At 40.1% G+C, this 21,421-nt stretch overlaps 1 protein-coding gene across 1 annotated transcript; it reads left to right on the top strand.

Moving 5' to 3' along the window:
• Positions 1-943: 943 nt before the first annotated feature.
• Positions 944-21,013, top strand: LOC306773820 (N-chimaerin). The gene is made up of 15 exons (XM_079263745.1): positions 944-982; positions 1,294-1,392; positions 3,262-3,300; positions 3,488-3,543; positions 8,679-8,710; positions 8,831-8,944; positions 11,958-12,084; positions 12,177-12,335; positions 15,093-15,170; positions 15,849-15,933; positions 16,307-16,480; positions 18,675-18,752; positions 18,857-18,994; positions 19,093-19,198; positions 19,291-21,013. The coding sequence occupies exons 2-15, from the start codon at positions 1,374-1,376 to the stop codon at positions 19,460-19,462; spliced, it is 1,377 nt and encodes a 458-aa protein (XP_079119871.1). The 5' UTR covers positions 944-982; positions 1,294-1,373; the 3' UTR covers positions 19,463-21,013.
• The last annotated feature ends 408 nt before the right edge of the window (positions 21,014-21,421 follow it).

Genomic DNA, 21,421 nt, shown 5'->3' with positions numbered 1-21,421 from the left:
TCTTCATCATACAGTGGATGATGTCATCATCCAGTGTATGATGACATCATCCAGTGTATGATGACATCATCCACTGTATGACATACAGTGCAGTTCCAGAAAGACTGTTTTGAATGATTCAAACCTGATTAGTAAGTTTCATCAGTGTAACTGCAGTGTAACCTAATAATCAAACATTTGATATGTTCGAACCAGAAACATGCCATGTTTAGTTTGCTTTCTGCCCACATATTGGTACACAGCACACACAAATTTGTTTGATTCTTTTAGTATAATTTTACATGGTAGTTTTTATTTTAAAATGCACGAGCATTATTCACTGGCACCTCTTTGAGGTTTAAAATGAAATAAAAACCTCAAAATTCACAAATATACCGTAGTTTTCATTATACAGTATACAAAGCTGAAAAAGTAACATCCTGAGCTATCAGGCACAAAGAAAACACATTTTAAAGCACATTTTCTGTGTGGAAAAAGTTGTTTTGGTTTGAAAAAATGAAAGAAAAAAAATAGATTTATGGACACCTACTGATTTGTATGTATATAAATTATTTACCTTAAACACATAGAGAAGAAAAAAAGTTTTATTGGCCCGTACGGGGATCGAACCCGCGACCTTGGCGTTATTAGCACCACGCTCTAACCAACTGAGCTAACCGGCCATGACAAGGCTTCTGAATAGTCGTCCACTGACTGAAGAAATGACTTTTAGATTATATTTCTTTTCTCTATTATACCTTAATGACGTTCCTTTATTCATTAGATTAGCATATCGACCTGTTACTAAAAGATTCATGAGGTGCATGAACTGCAACGTTGTCCACACCACGTGCCAACATCTTTCGTTACAGAGTTAAATAAACTGCTGGGCACGAGGAAAGAAGAAGCGTCAGAACGGTTGCTATAGTTACCCTGGAACGAAGGCGAGACTGTCCATGTGACCCAGCAAGATGGCGGCCACAATGCTGAATGGGATGTGGATGTGAGTACTACGTATCATTAGCTTACCATTACATTGCCAGACTGGTCTGTAACTTCATTTAGCTGGACTGCGACTTTATTTAAAAGTACATTATTTCGTTACAGAATGGGACACATTCAGTTCCGTTTTGTCGTGGGTTCAGTCTGCCAACTAAGTGTAACGCTGCGAGAGCCAGCTAATGTTAGCTTTCTCCTTGTCTGACCACTTATTGTTCAACGATACTGAGCTGTTTGAACATTTATCAGGTTTTCCTACCAAACATGGTGACTCCTTATGCTCGCCTGGCTTTTTTCGTGTCTCTTCCCTGTCAGGATTTAAGATAAGCGGGTGCGTTTTGGTGGAAATTGGGATCCGCTGGTTGATTGTTCAGCATCACATCTTGAGGATCAACATGGCCTTAAATGTCTTTGGTAAGCAGCATTTCACCTAAAATATCATTTTATTTCATTTCAACAGTTTTTATTCTCTTTTCTTTTCCACAGTATATTGGCAAATCCAAAAAACAATAACAGAAAATATACTCCGGAGTTACAACAACTACTACACAGCCATTGTAGTACATTTCATGTATAAAAGAAAAGAAAAGAAAAGAAAATTGGAGTCGGAAGCAGAATTAATCATAAAGACATAAAGACAATTATACAGGTTATATGCGTGTACCTGCTTTAATCTTTTTTTTTTTTTTTTTTTTTTTAAATATGCTTTCTATTAGCTTGTGGCTGGAGTGGAAAATTAAAATGTGACTAATTTCTATTCATCTCATTGATCACTTCACTCTAGTGTATTTAGATAAAACTATAAGAAGGCAGAACTGTTGTGAATACACTGAGGTAGGGAATGTTACACATATTCAGATCATCTATATGGAAAGGTATCCAAGCTTAGGCTAATTTTAAATACTCTCTTTAAATGTAACTTTTCTTGGGATGCCAAACCTGAAAGTCAAGACCCTCCTCCAAAGTAAGGTCAGCAAAGCAACCCTGAGAGACTGTCATGAGGGAGGAGAGGAAGAGAAACACATTGTATATTTTTGCTTATTTCTTCAGTTTTATGTTGATTTACTTTATTTATTTCCTTTTATTTATGTTGGATGTCTGTCAAGAGGCCACATCTTCTACTTTTCAATATACTTCATCATGCATTTTAATGAAAATGAACCATTTAAAGTGTTTGCAGCATTACAGTAGTAGCATAGGATGTTGGATGCATTGAGGTTCAGCAGAGCGTATGTTATGTCTGCTCTCTTGTTAGTTTTTCTAACTGTGTTGTCTTGAGAGGGAGGGTGAGACACTTGCCGAGGAGGATTGGGAGTTATTTTGAAGACAGGATACTGAGACGACGAGTGTTGGATAGATAAGGGTTGTGGAGCGAACACTGGGTACACCATGGCAGGAAGCGCGGGTGTTACTTGCACACATGTAGGGAAGAGTTTGCAAGACGCTGAACAGAGGATAGACTTTTTTTTACATTTTTATTTATAATGAATAAACAATTTTTGCAGTTATTGTACTTGGAAAAAATATTTTTAACAATACAAAGAAAAACTTAAAGAATTTAAGTAAGTCAGACTCCAAATGGGGGGGTAGAGCTGAGGCTGTAGTCCATTCATTTTAATCACATTTATTATTATTGATACTATCTTTTCTCTGCAACATCTGAACAAACAATAAGCTGTCGTGTTTTTGTTCATATACAATTAATTTCAGACATGTTAGCCCAAGGAAACAATCGTGAAACCTGATGCCGATGGAGGAAAAACAAACATAGATCATTTATATCCTCTCTTCACCACTGTATGAATGATGAATGCATGCTTTTTTTTACAGCATAGTATGCAGCAAAGACTAGATGTGTTTATTTGGCCACTTAGTCATTGTGATAGCTTATCATCCATCAGTCTGATAGCCCAAGGTGCTTGCACAGAAAAAAAAAAGATTTGTAGTGAATTTATGCATCAGAAGCTTTATTAAAACTGTAAAAATAGCCATAAGAGTTATGTGATTTATTGTCTGAAATCCTGCCTCTTGTCCCCAAAATCTCACCTGCTAAGCTGACATGTATATGAGGCTGACTCTGGGTTTGATATGGTTTGTTGCTAACTAGGCCGAACAGCAGAAAGAAAATCAAAGGAGTGCGTCCTGATTTGGCCTTATCTGGTTGATAGATTATATAAAATTCAGACAAAGTTCACTGTCCTATATTGTCCGCTAGGTGGCACTGTGGCAAAAGGAAATGGCTTTGAGCAGCTGTTAAATACGTTGTACTTCTTTTGTCCTCAGATCATGATGAATACCGGCCACCAGTGTGGAAGTCCTATTGTAAGTGTTATTACAACATAATGAATGTTATTTCCCTCCACTAAGGGTGACTTCATAATGTTTTCCCTTTCTAACAAAACACACATTGTTGTTTTGGTAGTTCTGCTCCTACATACAGTATATCATTATATACATGTGTTAATTAAATTATATTTCCTAATTATCTGAGGTTTGTTGTCATTGGCAGTGTACCAGCTCCAACAGGAGGCGCCTCACCCACGCAGAGTCACCTGCACCTGTGAGGTGAGAACACACTTTCTGTCAGCCAGAGTTTGCTCATTTCTGGTGTTATTCCTTAGAGATCCTGTGTTGAATCATCAAATCGACTGCATCATGGGGCCAAGTTATTATTCACCACGCACAAAATATTTCATATAAGACTAAAATCTAGCATTACATAGATTTTAATGAATTGCAGTGCATGTTCAGGTTGATAATGTTTGTTTGGAAGTGTAGATGTCAATTTATTTTAAGATCTGATTTCTCAAACAAAACCTTAAATCTTGCATCAAGAAATCAAAACAAAAACAACATACATTCACTGCATTTAAATTTTACAAGAGAGATAATCTGTGTTTAATCTCACACAGATTTACAGGCTACATTTACAGATTTACTTTGATGTAGAGCATTGGTCATAAGAAGTATTTGGATTTAGCTTTAAAATTTGAAGGGAAAACAACACTTAGGCCGCTTCCCTCCATCTCTGCGGTGCTTCAGCTGTACCTGTCAATATAACATGAATTTCATGACCTGCAGCAGTCCACAGGATCCACAGGAACCTTCTGTGTTAGTCAGAGCTGAAAAAAACAGGGATAGTCAGTTCATTACACATTAATATTTTTTCTGCATAACTCTCTGAAAACAAGTTCAGCCCTTCTGAAAGCTCCCAAACGTTAGGGAATTTTAACCCTTTAAATGCCGAATTGATTATTTGATGTTGCTGTATTTTATGCAAAAAATACAAAAACACACACAAATTTTTTTTTTTTTAATTATTTGTCTTGTAAAGGTCAATGATTAGTCAAAATAGTGACTTCTATGCATTATTAGGTTTTGCAGTGTCAGATTTTACATTTAGTATCTTCTTGAGTCAGTAAGGTAAAAAAAAAAAAAAATTCCAAAAACTTTAGATTTTCTTCCTTTTTTTTCTCTTTTTTATTAGTCTTTTAAACTAGGTAATTTTTAAAAAAATATTTTGAGCTTTTAACCCTTTAAATGCCAGCTGGATTACTTGATGTCACTGGTTTTTATGAAAAAAGAAAAAGCACATAGATTAAATTCATTTATTCATTCATTCATTCATTCATTCATTCATTAGCCTAACTGCTTAGTCCAATAAAGGATCTCTGGGAAGCTGGAGCCTAACCCAGCAGTCGTTGGGCGAAAGACAGGGTACACCCTGGACAGCTCGCCTGTCCATCGCTGGGCCACAAAGAGAAAAAACAACCACTCACACTCACTCCTATGGGCGATTTAGAGTAACCAGTTAACCTAACATGCATGTGTTTGGACGATGGAAGGAAGCCGGAGAACCCGGAGAGAACCTACGCATACATGGGGAGAACATGCAAATTCCACACATAAAGACCACTGTCCAAGCCTCGCCCCAGCCGAGGATCAAACCAGCGACCTTCTTGCTCCATAGATGAAATTATTTTCATAAAACAAATTTTGGTTGACTGGGATTTTTTTTTTTTACAAGTTTGTTTTAGACAGGTCAAAGATTTTCCCAAAATATTTACCTTTATGCATGAATAGTTTTTGTGATATAAAATGTATCATATCACTTTTTTTTTGTCCCTTTCTCTCTTTTAATCTTCTTGTTTTTTTCTTTTTGTTTTTTTTTTTTTGCTGAATCAGCAATGTTGCGTGTTTAAAACAGCCAGTTGGTAAATATACTGTGAAGCAAAACTCTGCTGCAACGTCACATCACGTCCCGTATGTAAAAGTTTTACAGTGAAGTTTTTGCTGCCTCGGGATGCTGCTGGGCAGCAGCAGTTCTAGGAATGCACATGATAGATGTCACTGTATCATTGGACAAGTCTGGGACGGTGAGTTTTAAGGTCAGAAAGTTACCTAATGCTTCTTTAAGTCACAATGGACAACAGTGACCACTTTGAAAAGCTGCTTTAAAAATAGTAAAAAATTCAAAAGTTTTCCCTGCGTTTTGCATTTAAATCTTTTTACAACTTCCGTCGTAATCAAAAATATGAAATTCTGAATTATACCAAGGATTTTAACCCTTTAAATGACAGTTTAATCACAAGGTCCTATCACATTGTATCTTTCTTTGAAATAGATGACGTCAGAAATGTCATACTATTTGCATACAATGACGCCGTTGTAATTAAATTAACAGCATGAAAAATTCAAATAAAGTAAATCACACATTTTGAAATAAAACAAAAAATACAAAATAAATTTATTTTTAAAACCTACATACCCTTTTTCTATGTTTGGGTAACATATGGAATGGCATTTAAGCATTGGTGAAGTGTGTAATTGGACTCGCCGAATGGATGCACTTAAACTTGAAGCATCCAGAGAACGTCAGGTTGAAATTTGACATTTTGTCTCCTTCAGCTTCTCATGTAGTTTACACTCCTGGTTTCAGTAACAGGTGAGAGTAGTAACCACCAGCAGAAAGTCAAGCATGGCAGAAGTGAACTGAAAGAGTGTCTCTACCTCCTCAAAGATGGAGGAGCCAAAGCAACATGACCGACAGTGTAGGAACCATGAGAGACAACGTTGTGCTAAAGATCACAGCACAGAAAACCTTTTCATTTGTTTACTAGCTTATCTTCTTACTCGATTGGATTCCTGTTCATTTAAAATGGAATATTTTCAAGATTTATTATTTTTATAAGAGCTGTTTGAACATCTGTATTCAAGAAGTCGAGTTAGTCGATGCTTCGTCCAAGCCAAGGGCGTTCTGATGGTATGGCTTGTTGCTGATGTCCTCTAAATACCATACATCAGCACATCTGCTCATGTGGGAGGCAACCACCAGATGTGTGTGTGTGATGGGGGAAATGCAGTTTGGGGGAATCCAAGAGGGGAGGGATTAAAGATGTGGGGATTGCACGTCTGGTGTTTTTGTGAAAAGACAGTCCTCTTACGGTGTGGTGGTGGGATGCGTTTACTTAGATGCTAAATGAGCAGCTGTTGGCTTTGATGCCCGGCCTTGGTGGGGGGGTTTATGCTGACCCAGTTAAAGCAAGCAGACTGGCAGCAGACAGAACAAACGCCCACGCTCCCTCATCCTCCTCCTCATTTTCAACCAGCAGTTCCAAGTTGTCTGCCGGGAGTTCTGCCATATGGGGTTTAATGATGCACCGATAAGCATTTATCTGCGGCTGGAACGTTTTAATATGAGGCATACAGGGGTGGCATTGAGGAGAGTGGACTATCCTCTCACTGTTACAGTAAAACAATCAGCTTAACATTAAAAACACACAAGGACAACAGCGGGTTTAAGAGAATCACTACAGAAAAGATTAAATGTTCTCACGGTATATACTATACTTGTTGGACAGAGTTAGATCTGAAAATGTTGTCGGGGTTCATTATAAGGAGAAAAAGCTCCTCCTGACCTCCTTCCCAGGGCGGAAACAAGTCCAGGCTGAGTATTGTTCAGCATAATGTTTTTCATGCTTTTTGGTAAAATCACTGGAAATTTACAATGTTTTTTCATAATGTTTTGACTGAATCTTCAGGAAAACCCATGACTGTCCAAGCTGTAATAACTACAAACACACACAAAGCATCTTTTTGTCAGCATGTCGAATGGGTTTCTCAGTTGTTTTGGGGTTTTTTTTGTTAGATGCCTTGTTTTCATTAGAGAGAGTAATCATTAGGTGTGGGGAAACAAATCAAAAAGTTTTTTTTTTCACCTTTTGTGTTGCTTAAGTTAAAGTGGTCATAGTCTTCTCAAATCATTTAACATGTAAGCATTGTGAATATTTACCTTTCCCAAAAATAATATTGGCTCTGACAGAAGTTTCTCAGGCTAGAGGTTCAAAAATCTTTAAGTGCAAAACATACACTGTATATAAAAAGATGGACGGAATCTCTGTGACGTCACCCATAGGTTTCTGAAGGGTTGAATTGAATCTCGGTGGGCGGTTCCTACCGTCGCCATCTTGGCAGGGTCACGCGTGTCACCTCGCCCGGAAAATACAAATATGGGCGAAGCGGTGGAGCTGAGAGGGGGGCTGTGAGCGTCATGGTGGATGATTGACATCAAGCGAACTCCAAGCTTTCTGTAGCTAAGAGCTAACGGCGCTAACCCGGAGATAACAGGAGCTAACCAAGTCACGTTGTTAACCGGCTGAAAACTGCGTTTTTTTTTACGTTCTTTTTACTTGAAGTGGGAGGTCTGGTACCTGTCAATCAAAAGGACACGCCCCTAAATGTGCTGAACTTCGAGATAAAGTTACTTTTAAACGGGCAAGTTTGAAAAAAACATCACGCCCCCCACAGTTGTCATGAAGGTAAACCTGACCTATTAAACCAAAAATGGATTTTTGAACCAAGCTGTAAACATGTTTATTTCTGGTGTAAAGTTGGTCTTTTTAACATGGGAGTCTATGGGGATTTGCTCTGTTTTGGAGCCCCTAGTGGATGAAGGGGGAACTGCAGTTTCATGCACTTCCACATAGGCTTCACTTTTAACCATCGGAGGTTGCCGCTTGGTGCATACTACCAGGAGTCTCTTTAAATAAATGATTCACCTTTTTTATTTCAGTCTCTGCCAGATCTTTGAAAGAAAGAGAGGGAAAAAAATCCAGTTTCCCTCTTCCTCACTTTATTTCATCATTTCCCCTGAAAGACACTGGTCTTGCTGCAGGGAGAGAAAATATGTTTCCTTATAGCTTAGCACTCCGGATAGTGCAGTCAAGGATTTCTGTTGAGCCTTAGTAACTGGTTTAGTCTGTGTGCTCCATGTCTGGCTGCTAGACAGGCCTCAGAGCAGTTGGTCGTTGTCCAGAGGTGCACATGCATGAGAAGATGCATACCTCCTCTAAATGATCATTTGCATTATGTCACATTTGTGTGTGTGTGTGTGCGTGTGGCTTTCTTGCACTACATTAATATTCACTGCTGTTTGTAGGGTTTGTGTTGATTTATTGGCTTGACAGCAGTTTTGTAGGGAACAGCGCAATCTTGAGCTTTCATCTGACTCATGCAATAGTCCATGCGCCCATTAAGTAAGGTGTACATGCTGGTCTGGGAAATGGCTACTGAAAGACTCACAGAAAATGGTGCTTTAAAAAATGGTTTTGCTTTTATTTTCTCGTATTATAATCTGTACTTGAATGTGATATTGTTGTTCTAAGCATGTCTGATTATGCAGATATTTTCTTTCCCTTCAGGTGGAAAACCGACCTAAATACTATGGGAGAGAGTAAGTTGCCTTTCCTTACATTAGAGATTAATATGATCAATAACATTTTCAGCCATTACTGCTTGTATCTGATTGAATTTTTCTTATTTGTGCTAAATGATATATTTCTTTTACATGTAGATACCATGGGATGATTTCAAGAGAGGATACTGACCAGTTACTGAGTCAGGCCGAAGGCAGCTACCTCATCAGAGAGAGTCAGAGACAGCCAGGAACGTACACACTGGCTCTAAGGTATTCCAGACTTTCTGCATGTGTTTAATGTCTAAAGATGAAAGCTAAAAGCCATGCAGCCCCAAAATGTGATGGCTACCTGATGTGACCATTAAAACCTCAGTCAGCCCCACGTCAAAAACAATGAGTCATTTCTTGACAAACAAGCATTTGGAGCCCTCACTTGAAAAGTAATTGTATTACACATCTTGTTGCCTCACTGAAACCTTCCAGGGGTCTGATGCTGGACTTCTTACACCTCTATCTATACTTGGCACACATCGATATGAGAGCTTATGCTGCGGTGTGAAGTATGTCTAGCTGTTCACACAGCTGCTGTGAGGTGTGAAGTCCAACTTTAAGCTGCTCAGAAGAGCTCATCTTCCATGTTTCTTCACCACCTCTTCTCTCCTCATGAGCTGTGAAAGTTGCATTTCAGAAGCTGAGATGATTGACTTACTCGCTGTAGGGGAATTAGTTTCCTTCAGTGTCCTCAGTTACTCTATAACACCCTTTTTTATTTATGTCAGTAACTGGTTTTACTTGTGTGAGCCACTGTCTTCTCCGAGTTTAGTGTCACACTTTGAAATGGGCACATGACTTCATTTTAATTTGGTTTCAGGTCAGTATGTCTATTGATAGTCATGTCATTCTTCCACCTGCACAACTTTCACCGCCTTTCATTGCTTCTCTTGTCCCTATGGTTATAATTACCTTCCATAAATACCCCTTCATAAACTAGCGTCCCAGTCTGGGTGGTGGAAAAGGAAAGGTTGGGTTTTGGGTTAATGATTTACACATGCTGTTTTATCTTGCATCAGTTTCACTGTGATCCACTGGGGATGACGTTTTGGCCCACTTCAGTCTCACAAATAATGCCATTTCTTACCTGCCTTTTAAAAAGCCTTTATATAAAATGGGAACCAGATGAAACATAAATAATTATTTATAAAGGCTTTTTTTTAAATGCGTTGTATGTTTGATTTTGAGTATCATTTGTTCACATTCTTTGGAAATACGGCAAGAGCCTAAACACTTACAGTACAATGAAATAGTTTAGAAATTAAACATTATTTTCACTTTATTTTGCAAGAAGATAAAATGAGCAGAAGCAAAATCACATTTATAGATTTCAGTTCTCCTTTCATGTAGCCTCACCTCATGACTGGTGTGCAAATGAACAACTAAATATGGGTGATTTTCTCAAAGCCCTCTTCCTAGCAGTTATTAGAGGTTTCCCTGCTCCAACACTCAAATAAATGGATCACGGAAAAGCTCTGCACCTGTCTGCTATGGATCCAGTCGTTTGAGTCAAGTGTGTTGTAGCAGGGAAACATGAAAAGTTTGCAGGTCTGTAAGCCTTGAGGATCAGATTTGGGATTCCCTGCTCTATAGCACAGAATTGCCCCTTGCATAACATAGGGTTTGTTTTTTGTTTTTTTTAGTCCCAGTGCCACATATATGTGAAATTAAATGATACCAACAAATCACAGAAATGATCAAATTGAAGTCAATTGAAATGTGGGGTTCACTATAAAGGCTCAGGATCCACCTTTTTCTTTTCTTATTTATTTCTCTGTTTATTTATTTCTTTTAAAAATCATTGTCTTACCTAATTTTATGACATATTTTATGTACTTTTTATTGTTTTATTATTTATATTACTTAGGTTTCATTTTATTGTTCTAATTATTGTTTTACAGAATTATTGATTTAATTATTTTATCTTGTGCATCTTTATTTCATTGTTTTTAACCTTTTAGCTCCAGTGTTTTCTTCTTTCTCATGGGGATCCTCTGTGTCGGTGGCTGCACCTGATTGACCAACTTGGCCGTTGTGGCGGGGGTCATCCTACCGGGGGTGTTGGTAGGGGTTCTGCACTGCAGCCATACGGCTGTGGTGTGGACCCCGGCCTGCCCTGGGCTGGGCGTTACCTGTGGCTGCGTCTCTGTTGGTCACTCCTGGGGCAGATCCTGACATGGACGGATTCCCCAGATGTCGTTTCCTCACAGCAGTGTCCAGCCAGATACAGATGACAGAATCCTGAAGTTATTAGTTTTTATTTTGGCATTAATGGTCAGGGGAAAGGTTAGGTTGTGTGCGTGGGTAACGTGTGTGTGTGTGTGTTTAAATCTGAAGCTGTTCTTAATTTTTTAATGTTAAGTACTTTGAAATGCTTTTGTATGAAAAGTTCTATACAAATAAAGTTTAATTTGACTTGATTTGATAAAGAAGGTAAGAATATATCATTTTAATCATGTTTAAAATTACATTAACTGCGAAAAAGATGTTTGTGTGTGTACTTTTAAATACTTTCGGAAGTACCTTTTATTTTGGATGTTCAAAAATCCAGTTTTTCTTTTCGTTGCCTCGGGGCAGCATTGTGCGATAAGAGGTACTTCTTCGGGGGGGTTTGCCAACATCACGTTTGCAAGTGATAATATTTTATTTTTATGTATTTTTGCACAGCATAGCATCAGATGTAGAAGTATTTTCTTTCCTTTTGAGTTGTACACATAATGACTGTAAAAAGGTTGTACTGCACTGGGTGACCAAGCAACCACAAGCACCTGTCGGATTTCAGTGCCAAACTCAAGCTGACCCTGTCGAGTCATGTAAATATGTTTCAAGTGTATTTCAGTTCTTTGTTTTGTGATTTGTTGACAACTTGGAAGATTTTCTGAAGTTTTTCACTTTAACAGTTGGCTTAGAGATCTATGAATGAATCATTTTCTCTGTTTGGGAGGTAGGGGAGCGTGTTGAAAAATTAAGGAGAGGAAAATACTGTTTTTTAAACAATATTGAATAATGTTAATTTAAGGTTTAATATAAAAAAATAACCTCTTGAAACGAGTGAAACTTGATGAACAGAGTTTAAATTGGCACTGAGAATGAGGGACGTCTCGCACAAAGGAAGTGGTCTATCTAAGTAGATGTTACTAAGCACAGTTTACAAGATTTGAGCTGGACGTTTGCACGGTTGCTAACGAAATGTTTGCACCCTACCACTGTTTGCCTCTTTATCACATCCCAGGTTTGGGAACCAGACCCGAAACTTCCGTCTCTACCATGATGGGAAACATTTTGTCGGGGAGAAGAGGTTTGAGTCCATCCATGACCTGGTGACTGACGGCCTCATCACGCTCTACATTGAGACTAAGGTGTGTGTATGTGTGTGTGTATAGCGTCCATCCATCCCAAAATATTAGAAGTTCTGCCTGCCATCACACTCACCGTGACTCTCTTCCATCAGGCGGCGGAGTACATCGCTAAGATGACCATAAATCCGATTTATGAGCATGTGGGCTACACCACACTCAACCAGGAGCCCACTCTGAAGAAGCACCTGCCACACAGCCCAGAGGCCCCCGATGGACCTGCTCCAATTAAAGACTGCAATACAGAAGAGAGGGTGAGAACAGGTTAAACATTTGCAGTGTGTATTAATGTATGCAAATACAAGCGACTTATATAAGAGGCAGGATTTTTTGTCTCAGAAGGAATGAGTCATTTTAAGTGTGGATTTTTTTCCGGAGGCAGTGCAGTAAATAACTTACATCGATCCATTTCTTAGTCACAGGACTGTACCTGCGTAAATGAGCCTTATGTAACACTACCTTTAAAGTATTTCCGGAAGATGTGAATGATAGACTTTGTGAATGCTTAGCGTCTCGAAATAAGATTTTATAAACTGTGCTGTGATATGGAGCCCCTGCAGAGAAATCATGTAATGGTGAGGGGTAAGGACGGTTGCTATAAATGCAGCAGCAGGACAGAGGGATCAGAGTTGAGGAACATGGTGGAAGAAGGCAGAGGAGGAGGAGGAGGAGGAGGATGCAGTGAAGAGATGGCCTCTAGCCAAGGGCTCTGCAGTAAAATTACGTAACAGCAGTTTGCCTGCAGAACGCCGTTATCTCCAAAAAGCCATTTACTAAGTATTCATGGTTCAAGTTTGTTGTTGCCTCATTTGTTTTCACTCTGAAGTTGTTGTGAACTTCTGTATCATGCAACACCAGCAGCTGCATACTTGTGCAGGTGGGCCTGCAGGACCCTCAGACTCGAGGATGAAAATGGAAACACAACACAATCCACTTTCCAAAATCTAAATCAGACGCGGCTCAGTCAGTTTGTCGGACTTCTACTCTACCGCCGAGGCTCCTAAGGCCTTGTATGACCTGCAGTGCACGACCACCTCCGCTGCACCTCATACATCACTGTCCGTGTGTGTGCACATGTGTAGCAGGGGGTTGTCTTGTGTACGTGTGTGCTTTTGTAATTGGGGGGATTTGCAGACAAAGCAGTGCGGCTGTGACATTGAGAGCAGAGGTAGCTCTCTGCGGAGAAGAGAAACACCAATTGAGACATTATTTCGTCATGTTCACGCACCTGGCCTGTTTGATGATGGGTCAAATGCAGTTTTAAAACCCCTGTGAGGGCCATACGTGCAAGAATCAGGTGATGACTGTTTCTAAATGAAATATGAAGCTGTATAGGAGTGTTTACTGGTAGCTGTTTGGACGAGAGTGGCTAAAAGGGTTAAAATGTCATAAAATTACTAAGAAATTTAGCAGCACTTATAATATCCACATTGGTTTATGAGCTTCTGCAACCAGCTGTTTGTCCTCCCTCATTTTTTTTATTTTTCTCTTTTAAATCTTCTGCAAGCAGCCCTCCACCTCCCCCCCCGTCTGGCAAAATGAAAACAGTCGTTAAATATCCACAATCAATCATCCATATTCACAGTCTTCATCACAATGAAGATATCGTCGCCTCTTTTAATGAGATCGTTGGAAATTTGTCAAATCAGTTAAAAGCAAACATGAAACATTATTAGTCTAACATTGTTTATGTGACAAATGTAAAAAAAAATCTAAACACGAAGCCTAAAGCTTGTTGATCTGATCCACAGTGATGGGATTTAATGCTCCTCTTGTTTGCTGACTGTTAAAGCAGCTTAAAAAAGAACGACAAATATCAAAGATCAGGCATTCACCCCACCCAGAGGCAGCACTTAACTCTCCTGCCTCTTCCTAAAGGCACTTTTTACCTGAAAAATCCAGCCTTGAAATGTTGTTATGTAACAGAGCAACGTACTAAAAGGAAACTGGAGAACCTTCCCGTGCTTAGTGGACAGATCTCGGATGAAAAACTGATGCTGGAGATGAACAACAAAGGGATGAAGGACAACAAAAATGTGAAGGAATGAACAAAACAAGGGCTTGTTTCTCAGCTTGCTCCATCCCTTTTGGGACAGTCGAGGTGGCAGAGCTGGTGGCGAACAACAAGAGCCGCTGCTTCCTGATTGGCTCATTTGCCTCTCATTGCGACCTGTTAAATTCATCCATTACCGCACCGTCGCTCAGCCTCACCCCCCCACCCCCCTCCTCCTTTTCTCTCCGCCTCTCTCCCTCCTCCGCTGCCTCTGCCTGGTGAATGTGTAGAGGATGGGGAAAGCAGATTAACACACAGAGCCATGTGGGCTGAGGCGCTCACCTCCAGGACAGACGGGATCTCTGTCGCATCGGTCCAGGCAGCTTCAACAAACTAATCATCTATTTTCATTGAAGTTTTGTATCTTGGGACAGATTGCAAACTGACTCTACATGAGTTTGTTTTTTTTTTAACATCTTTTTGTTTGTTTCCTTTTGGGTTTGTTTTTGTTATGAATTGGAGCCCCATCATTATGCATCTCTGATGTGATTGGCTGGTCTTTGTTGGACTGAAGCAGGAGGACTGTTTTAGGATGTTTTTGTCAGATGGAGATTTGGGAATCTAATCCTTGTTGCTCACACTTGGAATTGTTTTCAGGAGAATTTTTTGTTTTTTCCTCTTTGGTGGCTAGCTTGACTTGGCTTTTCTGACACAAACCCACGCCACAGGTCCCACAATGCCAAGCCAAGAGTCACATGTTGTTAAAAAAGGTAAAAAGCAGCCACGCAGGCGAGGAAAGAAGGAAACGAGTCAGAAAGGCTCTTTGTTCACTGCTGCTCTCGCTTTAAATGCCAGCACCGGTTCAATTCCCTCCCTACCAGTCTCCAGCAGCGCCTCAGATGCCGGCACATATCAACTCAGCTCTGGAGTCCGTATTAACATGGCACCAGCCCCCTCCAAACCCTCCTCCCCTGCTTCCACCTTCTGGCAACCAATCAGATCTTTTGCCCTTTCACAGCTCACATCGTTGGTGCGCCGGGCCACCCTAAGGGAGAGCGACTTAGCACCCAAGTACGAGAAGGTCCACAACTTCAAGGTGAGCGGCTCTGCTCTTCTCTAATTGCAAATGTGATCTGCTAGAACCGCTGATTCAGCTCACCGGGTTTAATTCAGATTCACCAGAGAAAACACTGAGTGTTAAGAAACACACACAGAAGCACACATATCAGGACTACACGCTTTCGTTCAGGGCTTTACATCAGTGATTTCCACAGTACAAGGAGCCATTAGTCAGGAGCGTAAAGGTCAGCACCGCAGTGTCCTACGCTCTGGAGAAGTCTGGATACACACACACACACACACAGAGACACAGACACAGACAGACAAGGAAGCCTGTGAAAGGATGGAGGTTATTAGCATTTTATTTTACAGAACCAATTGGTGCAGTAAATGACCTGATTAAAGTCTGTTCTCCCTGCAGTTTTTCTTTTCTAAGTACCTTTTCAGCACTTTTATGTCATCGCCATCATTCTTTCAGTGTCTGGCTCTTTGTTAACGATTACTGCTAGTCTTCAGGTATTTCCCCACCCAGTCTGCATGGTGGGAATGATTTTCTTTCCTTTTCCAGGCCTACAACTCCTCTAACACAGCACATTGGCACACAAAGTGATTATATTTTTGTTCCCTTTTGTTATTTTGTTTGTTGAATATTTGTAGTAAATGCAGCTATTTGAACATGGAATAGCCTCTTCTGTGTTTGTGTGCCTCTAACTAGGTTCATACATTCAGGGGCCCCCACTGGTGTGAGTACTGTGCCAACTTCATGTGGGGTCTCATCGCTCAGGGGGTGAAATGCGCAGGTATTCACACACATAATCAAAATTGATTAACTATGAATGCTTTTATCGTCCTCTTTGGCTACATGATGTCTTCCACCTCCGTCTCTCTGTTAAACTGGGACAGCAGACTAAAGTTAGTCACTTTGCTGTTGACTCATCTGAAGGGTTTTATAGATCTGAAATGTTAGTCAGTCTGTGCCAAAGAACACAGTGTATCTGTGTGGGTGACAACACCCGCGTGTAAATCCTGTCCAACTGTTGTTACAAGTTAAGCACAGCGACAGAAAACCGATGTAAAAGTGAGATGCTTGTTTTAAAGTTCCCTAGAAGAGACATAAACAAGCAACTGTCAGGCTGCAAGTTGATGTAAAGTGATCTGTTTTACTCTTCTCAGACTGCGGGTTGAACGTTCATAAGCAGTGCTCCAAAGTCGTGCCGAACGACTGCCAGCCGGACCTTCGGCATGTAAAGAAGGTGTACAGCTGTGACCTGACCACGCTGGTAAAAGCCCACAACACCAAACGGCCAATGGTCGTCGACATGTGCATACAGGAAATCGAGGCTAGAGGTGAGACGAATAACGCAGGAACATGCATATATGACTCAGCGGTTATGTAATGTCATTTTTTTCCTTTAAAAAAACAAGCTTTTAAGTATTGTTTGCTGCAGAGAAAAAGGGTAAAAAAAAAACAACACAATGCTGATGTGTGTATGCAGATCGTTGGTTCTTTTTTCAGCCTTTTTGTTTCGAATGGAGTCCGTTTGCTGGGAGACTCCGCTTCGTTTGGGGGAATGTGAATGCGCCAAACGAATTCTAATTTGGACCAAAGAAGCAGGCTTGGTCTGCATACAAACACAGGTGTCGGCCCGTTTCAAGCGGACCAAATACAGGAAGCGGACTACAAAACAAAGGTCACGTCCTGCATTTGTCGTAGCATTGCGTTGTGGGTAATTACATAGCGATGACGTTAAGGGTCCTCTGCCTTGTCTGTTGTTCGTACTGCATCCATTGTTGCAGTGTATTTCCTAAGACAACATAAAAAACCCAAAACAGGGATAGTTTCATCTCCAAGTTTTCTTCTTCATCGGGGTCTTATCCTCTCTTTTGCTAGTGCAGCGCCACCTTTGGTGGAAATGGGGATATATAATTGTAAAGGATTGGCGTGTTTGACCCATAGACTGTATATAAAGAGATGGACGGAGTCTCCGTGACGTCACCCGTAGGTTTCTGAAGAGCTGAATTGAAGCTCGGTGGGCGATTCCTACCGTCACCATGTTTGAAGTGTCATGCGTGTCGTCTCGCCCGGAAAATACAAATATGGGCAAAGAGGTGGAGGGCAGCCGTGAGCGTCATGGCGGATGATTGACATTGAGCGAACTCCGAGCTTTCTGGAGCTAACCAAGCCAAAGCGGAGATAACAGGAGCTAACCAGCTAACAGAGGTAAGCGGGCTAAAGCTAAGTCACGTTGTTAACCGGCTAAAAACTGCGTTTGTTCTACATTTTTCTGACTTGAAGCCGGAGATTGGTACCTGTCAATCAAAAGGACACGCCCCTAAATTTGCCGAACTTTGAGATTAAATTACTTTAAAACGGGCGAGTTAGAAAAAAAATTCACTCCCCCCACAGTTGTTATGAAGGTAAACCTGACCTATTGAACCTAAAATGGATTTTTGAACCAGGCTGTAAACATGTTTATTTCTGCCGTGAAGTTCGCCTTTTTAACATGGCAGTCTATGGGGATTTGTTCTGTTTTGCAGCCCCTAGCTGATGAGGGGGGGGGGCTGCAGTTTTATGCACTTCTGCATAGGCTTCAGTTTTTACCGCCGGAGGTTGCAGCTTGGTTTGACCAAAGTGCAGCGTGAACGTGATCTCGGTCTGAATGGATACACCCCTCTACAACTGAGCCGAGTCCCTCATCAGACCGAGTCTAGCGGACTATCCTGATGTGAATGTACCCTTTGTGTCTGCTTCTGTTTATTATACACTATCAAGTTACATCTGAATGTGTGTTGAGTGACAACGCCAGTTTTTCCCACAGAGGTACTGAGTAGCATCAGTTGAGTAGCCACAGACAGGATTTTATTGATTCTGCTTCAAGATGAAACTCTAAGACTAATACATGACATCAATTAGATGCCCACCTTGACATGATAGAAGTTGACGGGAGAAAGACAGGCAGCTGGAATCATTCGCTCCTCTGTCCTCTCTCATCAATCTCTTCCTCATTCTGGCTCTGCCTCCCATCTTGTCTTTGCCTTTTATAACGATTTCCACTACAGCACGATTCACTTACGGGGAAAAGAAAACATTATTTCACCTCAACATAAGTATCTGATGTCTTGGGAATGTTTTAAAGTTAGAACGGTGTGTTTCAGAACAAGGCATCAGGTTGGTTTTAAAGAGGATTTGATGAATCTTCTATTTAATTTCCTGCAGGAAAAAGCTGCAAACAACTAGTTGAAGGGTCAGTATTTTATAGCAGTGACAATAATCACTAACAAGTTGGGCCAACAGCCCCCTGTGGGAACATTTTCATGCTAATCAAACTCAAATCTCGGAGGAATTCTGCAAATAGGCACTTAACGCTCTTTATGGGCATGACGATGGTGGCGCCATGAAAACACTGATCATTTCCAACTAGTGCGCCCTTACACCATTGGGAATAAAAGACTGAAGGATTGTGTGGTGATTTTTAGTCAGTTCTCTGGAAGTCAGTCCTGAAAGCTACAGTTTTATTAAAGCAGGATCTTCTCTCTCCAGGTCTTCAGTCGGAGGGGTTGTACAGAATATCAGGCTTCAGTGAGCTCATAGAGGATGTGAAGCTGGCCTTTGACAGAGGTGAGTGCCACTCTGTTGTTAGAGAAACCCTAATTAGGATTTCATTCATTTATTTATTTATTTATTTATTTATTTTTAATAATTTGAGCTGATTTTCTTTGCAGATGGAGAAAAAGCAGACATTTCCTCAAATGCTTATGAGGACATCAACATCATCACTGGAGCCCTCAAGCTTTACTTCAGAGAGCTGCCGATTCCCCTCATTACATATGACGCTTACCCACGCTTCATAGAAACTGCAAGTAGGTGTAAAATCCAACTTTGTGATTCGTTGTTCAACATTGTGTTTTGTGACTTACGGCTGTGTCTTCACAGCAGAATATTTCTTTGTGTTTTGAAGAAATTACAGACCCAGAAAAGCGACTGGAGTCCCTCCATGAGGCATTGAAGCTGCTACCTCCAGCTCACTGTGAGACGCTGCGATACCTCATGGCTCACCTCAAAAGGTCTGAACACAAACTTGTGTTTAATTTTTTCACTCTCATCATGACAATGTGACAGATCTTTACCCTATCTGCTTTGCACGCTGCACATCCAGAGTCACCCAGTACGAGAAAGAAAACCTCATGTCCAGCGAGAACCTGGGCATCGTCTTCGGCCCAACGCTGATGAGGGCCCCTGGGCTGGACGCAATGACGGCGCTCAACGATATCCGATACCAGAGACTAGTGGTGGAAATGCTCATCACCAACGAAGACGTGTTGTTCTGAGAAGAACAGCTGGAAACCGTCTTTCCAATGAGAAAAAAGACTCAGAAGTTATGTGAATGCTTTGTTCTCATGTGGGGAAAAAACAAAACAGAGAAACATGCCAGAAACCAGAGACTTTACGTCTTGCTGGGGATTTTAATATTTAACCCTTATTTAGAAAAGAAGCAGCGCCAGTTTCATAGCAGTAGACAGCAAGATGAATGAATGAAAGAAGTGACTCGCTCCTCATTCCTGAGAAGTGATTTTTTTTTTTAGTCCTGTTGTTTTCATTCCTTGTTTTTCTTTTTCTTCACAATGCCCTCTGCTGCTCCACCAGCTGAACTGTAACTGCACAGCAACTATGACCGTCAATTTTAGTTGTTTAAGTGAAAAATCTAAAAACCTTTTATCATGTTTGTGTGTTTGTTTTTGTTTTTTGTTTTTTTTTTATCTTTTAGCTTTGATTTAGTTTTATTCTGAGTTTTGTTGCTGTGTAGTTACACAAATCAGTACAGCTGTAAAATAGGTATTTTCCTCTTGGTCTCTAAATCATTCCTGTGGATCATCACTTCTTAACAACCTGCTTATTCTTCGCTTGAAAATTTCAGAAATGACACTTAAAATTTAATCAGCTTACATTTACCCAGCAAAATGGAGCCAGAAATGGGTTTGTATTCACACCAGGTGATGAAGAGAGGGATGCGTCACATGAGACTTAGGACACAAACGTGTGAATCAGTGCAGTATGTTGCTTCTGTTTCGGGTTGAGTTTTGTATAAAGCAGTACTGTAATTAAGCAGCGTTAGCGAGTTGATCACGTGGTCAGAACTAACTGAATTTGACAGCTCACGGAGCTGAAATTGTTTAGCTAAATGAAACACTAACAACTTGTTTGTTTATTTTGCAAAGGTGCAGAAAGCTTTGCGAACATGATAGAAAATGGTTTTTGTTTTTTGCCAGCTGGTTGTGTTTAATCCAACTGTGAAACTGGGAACTACATTATGATTAAACGTGAGCAAAGAAGGACAGTTTTAAGTTTATACTTTTGTTGACATGAACTTTTAGATGTATTAGAAAGCCGCTCAGCTGACAGAGATGGTTGTTTATTGCTGTAACATTTTAATGACGCACTGCTGTGATGATTCAGTATTATGATGTTGATAATCATTAATATGAAGGAGTGTATTTGCCATATTTTTCCCACTTTGTTTTTTTTTTTTTTAAATTAAAGATATAGTGCCATTTGCGGAAAAGGATGTGTGGAATGGATGCCTTCTGTTTGTCAGCTAAAAATCTCTTGTTCCATATTTCTACCCCCATTTTTGTCGGGGGTCACTAACTAACTTTAATTCCTGATGTCTACTTGGGGATAAATACCCACTTGCGAAGCAGAAGCAGAACTAAAGGTAGAAATAAAGCACATTCAAACTGTGTTGGATGTAACATGATAGTAACATCAGCATTTTTCTTACAAACTTCTAAGTTTTTTTTTGTGTTCTTTACCTAAATTTAACTGTACTAACTCATTAGACTAACCCGATGATAACTTGTGAGCCAACAGTGATCTGTGATTCCTGCTTTTTAAGCATCTTGAAATGTCATTTTTTAATTGTCATTGCTGTAAAGTATTTTCTATATGATTTATGCATGGTCGAATTAAATTATTAAATACAGCTTTTGTCTAACTTTTGTTTAATTTTTACAAATGATCTACCTTACATACTCGAAATAGCTAAGATATGTATGCAGATGACTTAACTATATATACATCAGCACGAACAAATAATGAACTACAAAGTATTATGAATAAAGAACAAGTAGGAGTGGTTAAATGGGTGAAAGCAAAGAAGCTGGTATTAAATATATCAAAAACAAACAGCATGATCGTGGGGTCAAAGCAAAAGTTAAGAAGTAATCCTGTCTTAAACATTAATATAGACAATTCTTCCATAAACAATGTGCATGAGACCAAACTTCTGG

This window comes from Telmatherina bonti (genome assembly GCF_933228915.1).
Source record: "Telmatherina bonti genome assembly, chromosome: 24".
Taxonomy (NCBI): Eukaryota; Metazoa; Chordata; class Actinopteri; order Atheriniformes; family Telmatherinidae; genus Telmatherina; species Telmatherina bonti.
This window is presented reverse-complemented; position numbering and strand designations above follow the sequence as displayed.

Bases quoted from the DNA above. Each gene is read 5' to 3' on its own strand.
- LOC306773820 (XM_079263745.1), top strand. The intron at 3,301-3,487 runs GTAAGTGTTATT...TGTCATTGGCAG, and splicing joins ACCAGTGTGGAAGTCCTATT to TGTACCAGCTCCAACAGGAG. The intron at 18,753-18,856 runs GTGAGTGCCACT...TTTTCTTTGCAG, and splicing joins GAAGCTGGCCTTTGACAGAG to ATGGAGAAAAAGCAGACATT.